This window comes from Delphinapterus leucas, chromosome 3 (genome assembly GCF_059928025.1).
Source record: "Delphinapterus leucas isolate spDelLeu-1000000601 "Yukka" chromosome 3, BTC_Dleu_Yukka2, whole genome shotgun sequence".
NCBI classification, from domain to species: domain Eukaryota; kingdom Metazoa; phylum Chordata; class Mammalia; order Artiodactyla; family Monodontidae; genus Delphinapterus; species Delphinapterus leucas.
The window spans coordinates 31227971-31241981 of record NC_143131.1 but is presented as its reverse complement, the minus strand read 5'-3'; the positions used below and the strand labels follow the sequence as shown (position 1 = coordinate 31241981).

General features: G+C 34.7%; 2 protein-coding genes across 3 annotated transcripts in view; one reads left to right on the top strand and one right to left on the bottom strand.

Moving 5' to 3' along the window:
- SKP2 (S-phase kinase associated protein 2) overlaps nucleotides 1-14011 on the bottom strand; it is a 73728-nt gene that overhangs the window by 18462 nt on the left and 41255 nt on the right. The gene's annotated exons all lie outside the window — the stretch shown is intronic.
- Nucleotides 1-14011, top strand: part of NADK2 (NAD kinase 2, mitochondrial) — a 46268-nt gene that overhangs the window by 29314 nt on the left and 2943 nt on the right. The window contains exons 7-12 of one of the 2 annotated variants that reach the window (XM_022599254.3): nucleotides 755-833; nucleotides 3784-3849; nucleotides 5200-5295; nucleotides 10157-10212; nucleotides 10342-10395; nucleotides 12481-12604. In XM_022599254.3, coding sequence (XP_022454962.2) covers nucleotides 755-833; nucleotides 3784-3849; nucleotides 5200-5295; nucleotides 10157-10212; nucleotides 10342-10395; nucleotides 12481-12604 — 475 coding nt within the window. The remainder of the gene's footprint in view (nucleotides 1-754; nucleotides 834-3783; nucleotides 3850-5199; nucleotides 5296-10156; nucleotides 10213-10341; nucleotides 10396-12480; nucleotides 12605-14011) is intronic. The other variant, XM_022599260.3, reaches the window with a different exon arrangement.

Genomic DNA, 14011 nt, shown 5'->3' with positions numbered 1-14011 from the left:
TCTGCTATTGGTGACATTGAGAGGAAGGGCCTGGCATTTCCATTTGGAGACTGGTAAAAGATAAAAAGTAAGAGAGACCATTTGAAGGTGACAATCACAAGTTTGATCCAGAAAGCAGTGGGAATTCTTTGGAGAATTTTGCATGATGGAGTGATGTTTAAGTAATCATCAAGGAAGATCACTTAATCTGTGCATACAACCTTATAGAGTAAAAAATAGATGACATTTTTTTAGGAGTCATAGGAAGAGATGTGGCTCTGTTCCTTCAGTGCTGCCATTGCTAAAAATCACTCCTGAGGTTTTCTATTTGAAAAAGTAATCTGAGTTTTAACATAACTGGTTTGGTTTCCTATATGAGCCATTCATGTAATTTGCTGCTTAAATCCAGAATGGCTCTCCTTTGGAAGTACTTGATCGTCTCTGCTTCTGAAGCTTCCAGAGTAAAACTAAGTCAGGTGTGACCACATGAATCTTATGCTATGGATAAATATATTTTATGACTCTTGAAAAATTGTTTCAAGAAGACCTAAGGTTTATTTTGGAGAGACAGGGGCTTCATTGCTTCATAATGTTTAGATGATTTTGTGGGTCTGTATTATGAATACTTTAAATATGATTTAATTTATCTGTTAATAATGTTAAGGTATAGACACTACAAAGACAAATATTAATATATTAATATTTTATAAATTTTATATGATAAAATTTCTAAAATTTAAGGAGCCGTCTTGGATTTTTCTTTCATTACCTTCAGGGTTTGAGGCTTCTGGACCCCAGCTCTTGCCAGTGAGAGCACTAAATGAAGTCTTCATTGGGGAGAGTCTGTCATCCAGGTACTTTTCAACCTGTGATCTTGAGTTTGAAATTTTAATATTTTAGTAATTTTTAAGCTATTTATTTCTACAACCTAAGATTTGTGAATGATTGATACTGTACAAGTAAGAGAAATGAATTATTTAATGAAATATTTCCAAACCTTTGTACATGTTAATACATGTTAAGAGGAAAGAAGGTGTTATTACTAAAAACGTTTGTGAAACCCTAGGTTAAACAAAGTTACTCAGATTTCTTTACTGCAGTATTTCTCAGAGCCTTTAATCTATCATAGAGGTGCTTTATAAATGTTTAAGAGAATGATATATAGGTATATATTTGCAATTGATAAAAAACATTGATCTTATAGACAGTCCATATTAAAATTGCCCTACTGACTGTCTTAATGTTTTTTAATGCTGATTTGTTTGCTTGTTTTGGTCCAGGATGCAGGTAAGGAGAACGCATTTGGCTATCATGGCCCTTTAGATTTAATCAAGAACAGTTCTTAGCCCCACCCCTGTTTTGTCATCTATGATTTTAACATTTTTGAATGGTCTAAGCCAATTGGTTTGTAGAATATTCCCTTTTTTAGATTTGTATGATTTTTTTTTCTTCTCTGCATGATAAGATTCAGAATGAGCATTTTTGGCAAGTATACTACATAGATAATAGTGATCCTTCTTAGTGCAACATCATAAAGCAAGTGTATCGACAGCTTAAGATTTGTAACCATCATTACCAAAAATTAAGGTTAGTGAAGCTCTTTACTAGGAATATAAAAATATAGTATTTTATTACTGATAAAATCTATTTTGTGAGTGTTGAATATAATTTAGGCTTAAATTGTCAGTAGAATTTTTTTGCAAAAATTCTTTTGTGTGACACCAGTTACCAGTTATAAAGTGACTGCCATAATATAAAGTTAATTTAACTCTTGGTAGTATGTTAGAACTTCCTTCTCATTTTTGTTGATGTAAGTGAATTAGGGGTGGAAGATAGAGATGAATCTATATCCTACTTTCCTGCTTCCAGAACCATGTGACCCTTTGAAGGTCACATAATTGATTCCCTAGTTTACCGAGAGTTTCATATATTCTGAAATTCTCTTTATTATAAGTCATATCCTTTTATAGGAAGTTTAATTATGATGAGAGAAATTTGTCTTAAAAAAGCCACATTTTAGCCAATACCTTAACTGAGGTAGGTAGTACTGAAGAGAGCAAAGCCTTGATTCAACAGAATGATTTGAATGATCTTTTTGAGTTGTAATTATTTTATTAATATAATTTTAAACATATGCAATAAAATACATTGTGCACCCACTAGGGATATAAAGATGAATAAGGTAAAGATAGTGGTATCTCACATAAAGGTAGTAAAGTACATAATTTAAAAATTATTAAAAGTAAAATGTATTCTTCAAAGAAATCAAATAAAAATATATTACTTAAAGAACTTTAAAATATGGTAAAATGTATTTAATATAGTAAGACTTATGCAGCAACAGAAAAACTTTGTATATAGCATATCAAGTTTGAAACAACATGGAAATGAGTAATGGATACATTTGTGTCATAAGAGAGAAGGAAGAGAATGTAACTCTAGTGATATAATCTAGTCATTATTGCTAAAGAGGCAGAAGAGAACAACTTCAAAATGAGATTGGAGGAGGTCTGCATTAAAATAAATAGATGACAAAGGTAAAGATGTTTTGTGAGTTTATGCTTAATTCTAGGGAAGCCATTTAATGGCTTACATTATTCTGTTTGTATATTTTAAAGGTCATAACTTCTGAGAGCTTCTACTAGTGTTGCTTTATGATTTGTACTTACTAAAAAATAACTTATAAAAGGAGGAAAATTGGGGTCAATTGATAGATTTTTTGGAAATTCAGTGAAGTCCCATTAGGAGGTTTTAGACTGAATGCTTTTATTTTTTGCGGTGGTCGTGATTTGGTTGGTTTACCCCTGATGTCTGATGCTTGTTCTTTTTGTGATCTTAGATGCCTCACCTGATATCTTTACTAAGATAAGGGCAGCAATGGGTTGGCTTCTGATGCTACTGAAAAAGATTTAACTATTGGAAATGTTAGAACTTATTTTTAAACATTCTATGACATAGACCCTTAGGCAGAAAGGAAATGAACACTTATTGGATGCCTGCTATGTGTCAGGCACTGTGCATGTTGTGTAAGTTGTCACATGTATGCTCATAGCAGCTCTGTGAGAAAAGTAGTTGTATTGATCAGTGAAAAATTGAGCTTTGGAGAATTCAAATAACTTGCCCAAGGTCATATATTTAGTTAGCTAGCATCAGAACCATCATGTAAACCCAGAATTTCTGATTCCAGATCCTGTATTGAGTTGTCATGAAAACTTGTGAAGTGTTGCCAATTTTTGGACTGCCCCTGCCTGTACATGCCTTCCTACTGGCAGTGCTATCTAAAGGTCATCTTGTATTATTTCTTATATAGCATCTTGTTTACTGCTTAAAGCAGAAAACAGCACTCTAAATAGTTGGTAATTATTAGTTACTTTAAAATTTCTGACCTACCTACTAGAATATAAACGTCAAGAAGATCGTGTCTATTATGTTTGCCATTAAATCCCCAGTACCAACACAGTGCTTATTAAAACATAATAGGCACTTAATAATGTTTATGGAATGAATAAATATTGAGTCCTGCTAAATGTTTTCATTATCTCCATTTTATAGGGAAGTCTGTGGCTCAGAGAAGTGAAATAAATTGCCCCAAATCACACAATTAATAAATAACAGAGCCAGGGTAAGCCTGTGCTCTTCTTCAGTGTATACAATAGAACTGTGGTCTTCCTGAAAACTGAAGTGCTTTGCTTGGAAAATACGAAGTGCAGCAATATTATTCCTGCCTCATTTATAATGTTCTTAGACTTAAGAACATTTTAAAAGCCCAGTTTTTTTTCTTTTCTCCTATTTGTTCTAACCTAGAATGTCTTATTCTTGGGCTGTAGCAGTGGACAATTTAAGAAGAAGTATACCCACTCTAAAGGGACTGTGAGTTTTATTGCTGCCTTAAAAAAATAATCTCCCTGAAGCCAAAATTCTCTGAGTTGACTAATCTTGATAAACCTGCATGTGGGAATGACACTAAATTTGTTCATTGTTTTGGGCTCAACGTCTCTCACCTGACTATACTTTCCTTTCTCTTCACCTCTGCTTCTCTTCTATCCTCACTTACCTATAATATTTGGCTCTATGTGATTCTGGCATAATAGCAGCCATTCCTATGGATTCAGATGGCTTGTCTGTGTATAATAGGCTCCTAATGTACCTAAAATTCCTAATTTTCTAGGAAGATATAACAAAGCTATGAAATAGATTAAATGTGAATATTAGGCTTGCTATCTTTTATTTTTGTAGAGAATGCTGACTTTAGAGAAAAAATGACATGGAGTTATATCATGTAAAATGTTCACAAACCAAGAGCTTGGTAGGAGAAATGAAAGGGTTAGAATAAGAGATAAATTATCCATTGAATGTTAGTATTTGCAGGCATGTCTAGTAATTGTCATTATTTTGAAAAGCTGTATTTTGTTAAGGGTTTATTTTAACTTTTTTATTTGCTGGAGAAAAGTAACCCATTGTTGACCAGTGACATCATTATTTTAAGATATAGTTCACAAAATAAGCTTTTACGTGTTTCAAAAGCTCTTTGAATAGTTGCAAATCATTTATACATTCATGCAGTTAAAGAATAGTGTCATTATTGCTGGTGGGAGAAGACTCAGTTGATTCCGTATTTATTAAATACACTAATAAATATAAATCTTTAAAAAAATTACAGTTCTTGTTCCCTAGTTTCGTCCAGTGATCCAGGACTGGTTGAGATTTTTCTTTAGAACTTCATTATCTCTGCTAGCTTACTGTCAATTCAAAAGGCACATTAGTATGTAACTTAAGAAACAAGAGTTTAGCAGAAACTGTTGGTAACTTGAAGGATTAGATGCAGACTTAGATGTAACAAGGACTAGCTACCAAGAATGAAACTCTCCTAGGAATGGTATTTTCTTTTTGAATTCTGAAATAAGGTTCTGTATGTTTCCATAAAAGCAGTAGCAGCAATGCTAGGTAAAAATTTACAAGAAGCTCCTGTTTGAAATGTTAAAGTATTGATAGAAAGGAGGCGCATATAGATCAGAGAGGGATGCAGACATGCAGATATTTTAAAATTTTTTTCACTTAATTAGTATTGAAATTAGCATCATGATGTGTGTGCCGACTAAGTCAGGTATGTCTGAGTCAAGCTGGCCTACTTAGATTTCATCAGCGCTGAAAGACTATGTTTATCTTATTTACCATGAGACATAAGTTCAGCCAATCCACTTTTATATTCTCAATTCACAGGGCTTCCTACTACGAGATTTCAGTTGATGATGGTCCATGGGAAAAACAGAAGAGTTCAGGGCTCAATTTGTGTACTGGAACAGGATCAAAGGCCTGGTGAGTAACTTGAGATGTTGCTTATCAACTTTTGTGAAATACTTTAAGTAATGTAATTTAGTTGCTGTCTCATATTGGTGTATCTAAGGCCTCTAATATGCAAGAGGTAGCTAGCCTGGTGTTATTATATCGGTTGGCTCAGTTTAGCTACACTCATTGATTGGGTCCAGGAGTCCGGCTTTGACTTCTTAGATTATAGCGCAGCCTGGATCTGGTCATTCTTTAGCTTCCCATACTAGGTTTGTAAAGAGAAAAAAGAAAATGAGAAATGTTTTGAGGGACTATATATTTTTAAAAATGAACATTTCAAGTAATAGTAAAGAAATGAAAACAAAGTACAGTACCAAAAAATATGCTGGAGGTTTGTGCATTCAAGGCCTAACTGGAGATAACCCGGGACATCCCGCAACTTGTTTACCCTGTGACCTCTCTCCGGGAAGTCTCTTCTACTTCTTAGTACACACATGCACATGCCTCCCAGACCTTTATCTGTAGCTGTCTTCTCTCTTGAGTATAAACTCATATTGTAAACCTACTTACTACATAGGATTTCAATAGCATTTCAAATTCAACACATTTAAAACTGAATTTATTGTCTTCAGTTGTTCTCCCCGTGTTCCCTGTCTTGCTTAATAGTATCACCCTTAACCTTGACATCATATTCTCAGGAAAACGCATTATTCCTTAAAACCTTGCTCTTATCTTTGAGTCTCCCTTTTCTCCCCTATCAGTCTCTAAATCCTGTCAGATATAATTCAGAAGCTCTAGCCCCCTTTTTCAGTTTCTATTGCTATTTCTTTGGTATAGGGCCCCATCTTTTCAGTGAATATTCTTTGTGTCTCACCCTTTATTCTTCAGGCTGTCATTCATACTACCACCACAGAGTAATATTTCTAAAATATAGGTATATCTCCCTATTTCCTTCTGTGCTTTAAAACTTTCATTGACTCCTATGTTCACATTGCTCAGACTGTCATATAAGGCCCTTTAAGTATGACCTCCTTGCCAGCCTACTCCTGCCTGACCTTAACCCATCACACTGGCGACACTGCAAGCTACTTGCAATTCTTAGCACAAGCCACGTTCTCTCTGGGCTTTTTGTTTTTGCTCAATGCACCTTCTTCCTGCATTGAATGCCTGAACACTCTCCCCTTTCCATCCACTGGCTGAAAATTCCAATCTTCAAGTGCCATTTTCTGTAGGAAACCTTTACTTAAGACCTAGTTCCTTTCATAAGCCTAATTAATTGATCCCTTTTTTTGCCCTTACCCAGCACTTTTTCCTCATCACACTGTTATAGCACTTAGCACATTATTAGTTTCTGATAAGCTTATACCCAGTTAGTTTGAGCAACTTGAGGCACATGGGATGGTGACTAGTGGTTTTTTTTTTCCTGCTTAATTTTTTTGTGTGCATAGAACAGTACTTAATACAAAGTCACTTAAATACTTTTTGAATAAATGACTACATGCTCACAAATATAGCTAAAACAGTGCTTATCAAACTGACTTTAAGTTTGGATGCTTTAAAATTGAGTTTTATTTCCCCTACCACACACTTTATAGTTGAGTCCTGTGTTGATGTTGCATTTAAATAAGTATGGCTGAGACTAGAATTTCAGTCTTCTCTGTGTTGCTTATTAAAGTCTGCTTTGTCTCCCATGCTCTAGTGTAGAACCAACTCTGTCTCTCTAACTATATCCTGTCCCTGCCACCTTGGTTAACTCAGTCCCTTTTCTTCTCTACTCAGCCCTATGTAGCTTACTTGCTTCTAACATGTTCTACTCTCCTCCCTGTCATAACTGATAACATTTCTTTTGTTACGATTGCATTTCCCATGTATCTTTTGATCCTTTTTCTCTTCAGAAAGTAGGGGGAGAAAAGAGAAGCCTAGGGGCCAGAGGGACTGAGGGAAAGTTATATGTTCTATATGTTAATTTCAACTTACTGCAGTACCATCTTTGAGCACTTTCTTTGTTCCAAGTAAGTATATTGTCTTATTTAAATTCTCAAAAATACTCTGGAATTAAGTGATTTTATTTTCATTAATAGAGTTGAAAAAGCCTCAGAAGTTGGCTGACTTGCCGAAAGCCATGTGGCTAATAAATGGTGGAGGCAGGATTTAAATTCTGGACTTGACTATAAGCTGTAAACCTCATGAGCCACAGAAGGAGGAAAAGCATGGACGGGTTCCCTGTGGGAGGTTGTGAGACATGCTTAGAAGTGTTGCCCATGATAGCCACACTTGTTCCTTTAGCTAGAGCTTAGTTACATACTATGTGGCAAGAGGGGGTGGGAAATATAGCCTAATCATGTGTCTGGGGTCGGGGGGGAAGAGAGTTCAGGGATTAGCTATCCCATCTTTGCATTTCCAAAAATTCTTGCACAAGACATAGGGTGTAATGGTTATGTTGCATAGCAAGTGTCTCTGCATTGTTGCATTCTCATCTCGGTCCTCTTCCCAGTGTGGGATGTGATCTCTAGCACACACTAGGAGAAGTTCCACAGAGCGGGATTATTTATGTTTCCATGAGTTCTTAAGACTGTTGCCAGTCCTCCTCCATACATTCTGCCCTACCAGACTTAATTAAGGGTGAGGAGCTGTTCTTAAGAGAAAGTTTTACTAGCTGATGAAGATATGAGACTCTTTGTCTTTCAATTTGGTTGTCTTTAGTAGAAGTTATGTCCAGTTTCAAATCAGAACTCTCAGAATGGTGAAGGTTGTAGATCGAAGGAAAAAGTTGTGTGCTAGCTAACACCTGCTTTGGCATATAGTTTGTCTTTGATATAGAATGTAAACCACTCCTAAAGGTAGAGTGAATTGGCTGAGATTTACATTACAACCACAGGAAATTAGTTTTAATTTAACCCCAATTCAGAGAACTTAGTTTGTGTTGATTTGTGGTATCTCTAATAAGTCATAGTTCTAGGAACGTTAGAGCACGTCTTACAAGACTTCCGTTCTCTTAAACTAAGTCTTAGCTCCAATAAGGAGATATAAGTCATTAATATCTTTTGCCCTAAACATATTTTAATTCAGTGGCACCCTAATAAATAGCTTATTTTTATGTGACTTTTAAGTTAAAGTATAATTCCAAAACAGTATCTTTCAGTAATGCGTATATTCAGAGGAATTAGAGTATAACTCATACATATTCCTTGCATTTGACATTTTCATTCAGTGTTGAGTTCTTGCTGTGAGCCAGGTAGTGCCTAAAGTGCCTTATGTCTTGTAGTGTGTGACGGTAATGTGAATGAGATAGGTTTTGTGAACCTCATAGTAAACAATAAGAAAGTCAGAACACTCGAAGTATTTTGCTTTATACCACATAATGAGTATGAGCAAAGGTACAGAGGCGAGAATGAGCCTGGGGTGTTTGGAATGTGAAATTGGAGGACAGATAATGGTGAAAAATAGGAAAGGCAAGGGCCTAGATTTTTTTAGGAATTGTGTGACTATGCAACATTGTGCCTGTTCGTGTGGATTATCTACTGAGAAGAGTGAGAAGAGTTAGAGGCAGAATTCCAAATTACCTGGAAGAGTTTTTTTTCTAAAAACCTTTCCTTAACCATCTTTTTAGACCCCAGCACAGAGCTTCTTTTAAAAGTTACTGAGGGACTTGCCTGGTGGCACAGTGGTTAAGAATCCGCCTGCCAGTGCAGGGGACACGGGTTCGAGCCCTAGTCCGGGAAGATCCCACATGACGCAGAACAACTAAGCCTGTGCGCCACAACTACTCAGCCTGTGTGCCACAACTACTGAAGCCCATGCATGTAGAGCCCATGCTTCTCAACAAAGACAAGCCACCCCAATGAGAAGCCTGCGCACCACAGTGAAGAGTAGCCCAGCTTGCCGCAACTAGAGAAAGCCCATGCACAGCAATGAAGACCCAACGCAGCCAAAAATAAATAAATTAATTGATTTTTAAAAAAGTTATTCACGTTTGTGTTAATGTTTGTTCCTATGTGGTTAAGCAAGGCATCTTGCTAGTAAAAGATTTCTCATCTTCAGAAACTATTTTATAATTTGAAGAAATACACATTTTAAAATATGTTAAATAATACAGAGTATACAACAAAAAGTTTGTCTCTTTCACTTCATATCTCTAGTACTAATCTCCAGATATAACCACTCTGTACATGCATATATTTTTTTAATATAAGTAAAACAGGTAAGTTTTATATATATATGCACACATACATACCATATAATGCTTTTGGTTTTTTAACTTAACATATTGTCATCTTTCCATTATCAGTACATATAGTTGTATTTTAGCCTTTCTAATATCTACATAGTATTCTACTGAGTGGCTATAATATAATTTATTTACCCAGCTTCCTATGGTTTTGCTATTATGTGCTTCCCAGTTGTTTTGCTATTATAAATAATGCTTCAGTAAATATCCTTGTATTTGTCTTTGTGTATTATATGTACAAATATATTTTAGGATAAACTACTAGGTTGAAGAATATGTTCATTTTAAATCTTAATAGAGCAGAATTGCCTTCCAATTGCAATCTCTATAATTCCATTAGTATATGAGAACACTTCTTTTCTCATACCCATGTCAATACATTGTCAGTTTTTAATCTTTAAAATCTGAGAAAAGTCTTGTTTTAATATGTATTTCCTCAAGTATGAGTAAGACTGAACATTTTTTTCATATAGACCCATGAACTATTTGCCCATATACTTTGCCCACTTTTTAAAACTGTATAAGGTGGCTGTTGTCTTTTGGTCATTTTTTTTTTTTCCTGATAATTTCTAAGAGTTTTCTGTACATTAAGTAGATTATTCCTTTTTCATTTTTTGTATGTTTTTAGAACTAAAATAAGATGTATATGGTGTTTGTTTCTAGGTCATTCAATATTAACAGGGTTGCACCTCAGGCTGTGGAAGATGTTCTAAATATTGGTGAGTACCAAATAGCTCTTATATGTTATATTATAATATGCTAAATATATTTTATTGTATGTTAGCTGTATTGTACATTATAAAATACTTTATTTAATCAAGATATTTCCCCTTTTCCTTTTTCAATAGCAAAACGACAAGGAAATTTAAGTCTTCCATTGAACAGAGAATTTGTAGAGAAAGGTCAGTGACCAATGATCATAACTACTAACACTTTCAGTTAAGTTCTGTACATATTTTGAGGATGTTATTGTGAAGTGTACTCGTCTAATTAAGCAAAGCATAGTGCTTTTTTGACTCAAACATGCTCTTAATATAATACCCCTTAAAATATATTTTAAACAATAAAAAGTTTAAAGCTGGAATTTTATATTATGATTTTTGTCAACCATGGAAATATAACCTCTGTGTCAAAACAGTGTGACTGCAAACATGTCCTGGGGGATAGGAAAATGTAGAAAAATACACATCTGGAAATTAGGAAACGCACACCTAAACTCAGTGTGCCATTAATATCCTCTAAATGAGAAGGAATTCACTGAACTCTGATTGCTTACCTTCACATTCACTAAAATGTTCTCTTTAACCTTCTCCTATATGTCCCTGCCCAGTTATTTCAGGGTTCATTTAAGAGAACCAGCACAGTTGGAGGAAGGATACTGATCAGCGAATTTGAAGACTAGGTTCCAATCCCAGACCAGCCAGTCACTCACTGTGAAACGATGGGCAAGACTGTTTCTTTGCTCCTCTGCTTCCTCAACTGTGGAATGAGAGAGTGGACGTAGATTGCTGGGGCATAGGAATTTTTCAAATTTATTTGTTAAATTTTATTTTTTTTTAATATTTAAATTCGTAAACTGAAAACCACATTCATTTGATTTGCATATGAAATTTTAACACACTGAAGTCTACTCATCTGCTAGGATCATTTTCAAAAGTATTTTTAGAAAAACAACAAAAAATCCAAACTTGTTTATAGTTGCATCTATTTACCTATGCTGCAACTGTCATCCATAAACATTTGAGTTTGAGAGTTATCAGAACAGACATGTTCTTACTGGTCGCTTTTGAAATGATTTAGCAATACACGATAGAGTATATTAACAGTGTGAGTTCATTTTATTTATATATTTTGGATTCTCGTAAGACTTTCTTTGTTGGGGAGATAGTTTGTCTTTAAAATATAGTTTGTAAACAGGACTAAATCTCTGCGGTTACTTTCAACCCTCTAAAATGGACTGTTTTCTGCCTCTCTCAATTTGAGACCTAAAAGATAATTTTAATCATGGCTTTGAGCTAGAATTACTGTTAAATCTGCATCAAAGAAAGGAAAATTAGGCATTTATAGTAATTGATTCTTCATTATATAATTTAACTTAAAGCATAACGTGTATAAAACAACTGAAATTTATATCAGGTATACAAATTAAGGGTATATATAAAATACAGTGATTGATTTTTCTTTTAATAAACATACTGCTTTACTGGATGAATATTATTCCTTTGAAGATTTGACTATCTTCAGAAGCAATAGTGAATGACAATGGTGCAGTAACTGTTACAGACACTTCATTTAATTCAAATGAAATTTTGGTATATAAGGTAGATTATCTAATACTCTTGCAATGTCTTTTAATGTGGTGCTCAACTAAATGTTCTTTCAAGCCCAGTTTCTTTGTACAGTTGTTTTTAACCAGTTTGTGCTCTGCATGCCAACTCTTGTGTGCCTCTTGGTTAGAGAGAAAGCAGATCCGAAAGACTTCTAGAAATATCTTGAGTAATAGCAGTTTCATTAGAGAAAGCATATTGCCTGCCATTGTTTGAGACTGAATTTTATATCAAGACTATTAACTTATACTTATGAACTCTTTGGCGTGGTATTTTGTAAAGGAACTTATTAGCAAGAGATTATGGCAATTTAAGGTCCATTTTCGAGTGCCTCAAGCTAGTTTCTCTTTTTTTTGTTTGATTACTAGCTTTATAGGTACCCCCCCGACCCCAGCCAAATGTACCTATTTCTGCTATATTGTGGGTGATGTAGGCTTCTGTGGGCTAATCTTGGAACATACTCCTCATTTATAAGCGTTTTTTTGTTGGTTTCTTTTTTTAATGGAATGTGTTGTGAGTTCCAAGAAACTTGCTGCCAACCAGACCTTTGGAATAGAACTGTGCTTGTAAATTGGGGATGGCATCCATTTTCATTTTGCACTTCTCAGAAGTGACTGTCTTTCATCGAATGTGCTAATATTTGTTTTTTTTTCTTTATAGTAACAAATGAATATAATGAATCGCTGCTCTACAGTCCAGAAGAACCAAAAATACTTTTCAGTATTCGAGAACCAATAGCAAACAGAGTTTTTTCAAGCAGTCGTCAGCGTTGTTTCACCTCCAAGTAAGCTTCCAAAGTTGTCTTGTGGCTGTTTTCCTCCCTTGTAATTATAAAGCACAGTTGGCTTTAAAAGTGTTCAATTTCATTAAATTCACTCCTTCAAACTTGATCTAGCAGGGAAAGTAGAACCTGTAGAACTAAAGAGGTGTCATGCTAACCTGGCTAAAGTAATATTTTGTCTAACACTTAGGGTTCCATTTTAGAGAAACTAAAGTTTAAGTTAATAGAAAGGAGAACATAGTTATTTAATTGGGTGATGTGGGCTTTGTTTACTCTAGTAAGACACAGTAAGATCAAATTATCACTTCAAAAGAAGCTGACTGGAAAGCAACTTTTTTTTCACATGCTGTGGCATAAAAGCAGGACCTGCATTCATACAAAGTCATACAAAGTCTAATATAACTTCAGAGTAGGATTCATTGCTTTCAGCTTTTCCCTGAAAGTGAATCCCCCCCTCCCCACATCTATTAAATTTGCCTTGGATTGTTTTTTGAGGGGAAGAGGATATACAGAAATGTTTGTAATTTCTTATTTTGTAAAGGTTGCCCAATTTTCCAAACTAACAAGGAAACCTACTATAATTCTGAAAAACTGTCATCTATCTCATGGCAAGCAAAGAACAGTTTAATTACAAATTGCTGCTTATAGTGTGCATATAGTTTTTTGAAAATACACAACTGAATTTTTCCAGGAAAGACACAAAAAAGGAAACTCGTCATACTTAAAAATCACTTTATCATTTGAGAGTTAATTTTGATTAATCAACGAATCTATACTCAGTTTGGGTGAAACTGTAAAGATTCATTTAAATGTTTGCTCATATAAGTAGGAGAATAGCTTTATGACTTCGGTGGTTGGAAAATATTTCTTAGCAACAAGATTGATAAATTGAACTACATTAGAGTTAAGAACTTTTGTTAATCAAGGCACCATTAAGAAAACAAAAAGGCAAGCCACAGAGTGAGATAGTCTAGCAATGGACTCATATCCAGAATATATTTTAAAAATTCCTACAAGTCAATAAGAAAAAGACAGGCAGCCCAGTAGAAAAATGGCCAAAAGTCATGGACAGGCATTTCACAAAAGAGAATATCCAAATGGCTGATAAGTATATGGAAAAATATCCTTGACCTTATTATTCATCTGAGAAATATAAATTAAAACTACATAATATGATACCACACACACCAGAATAGCTAAAATACCAGTTGTTGATAAGGTGGAGCAAGTGGGACCTTTATGTACTAACATTAGGAATAGTTTGGAAACTTGTTTGGCAGTTACCTACCAAAGCTGAATACAGCGCATGCAGTGACCCAGTAATTCTGCTCCAAGATATATATCCAGCAGAAATGTATACACTGACCAGAAATGTGTGCACCAAAAGACATGCTCAAGAATATTCATAGT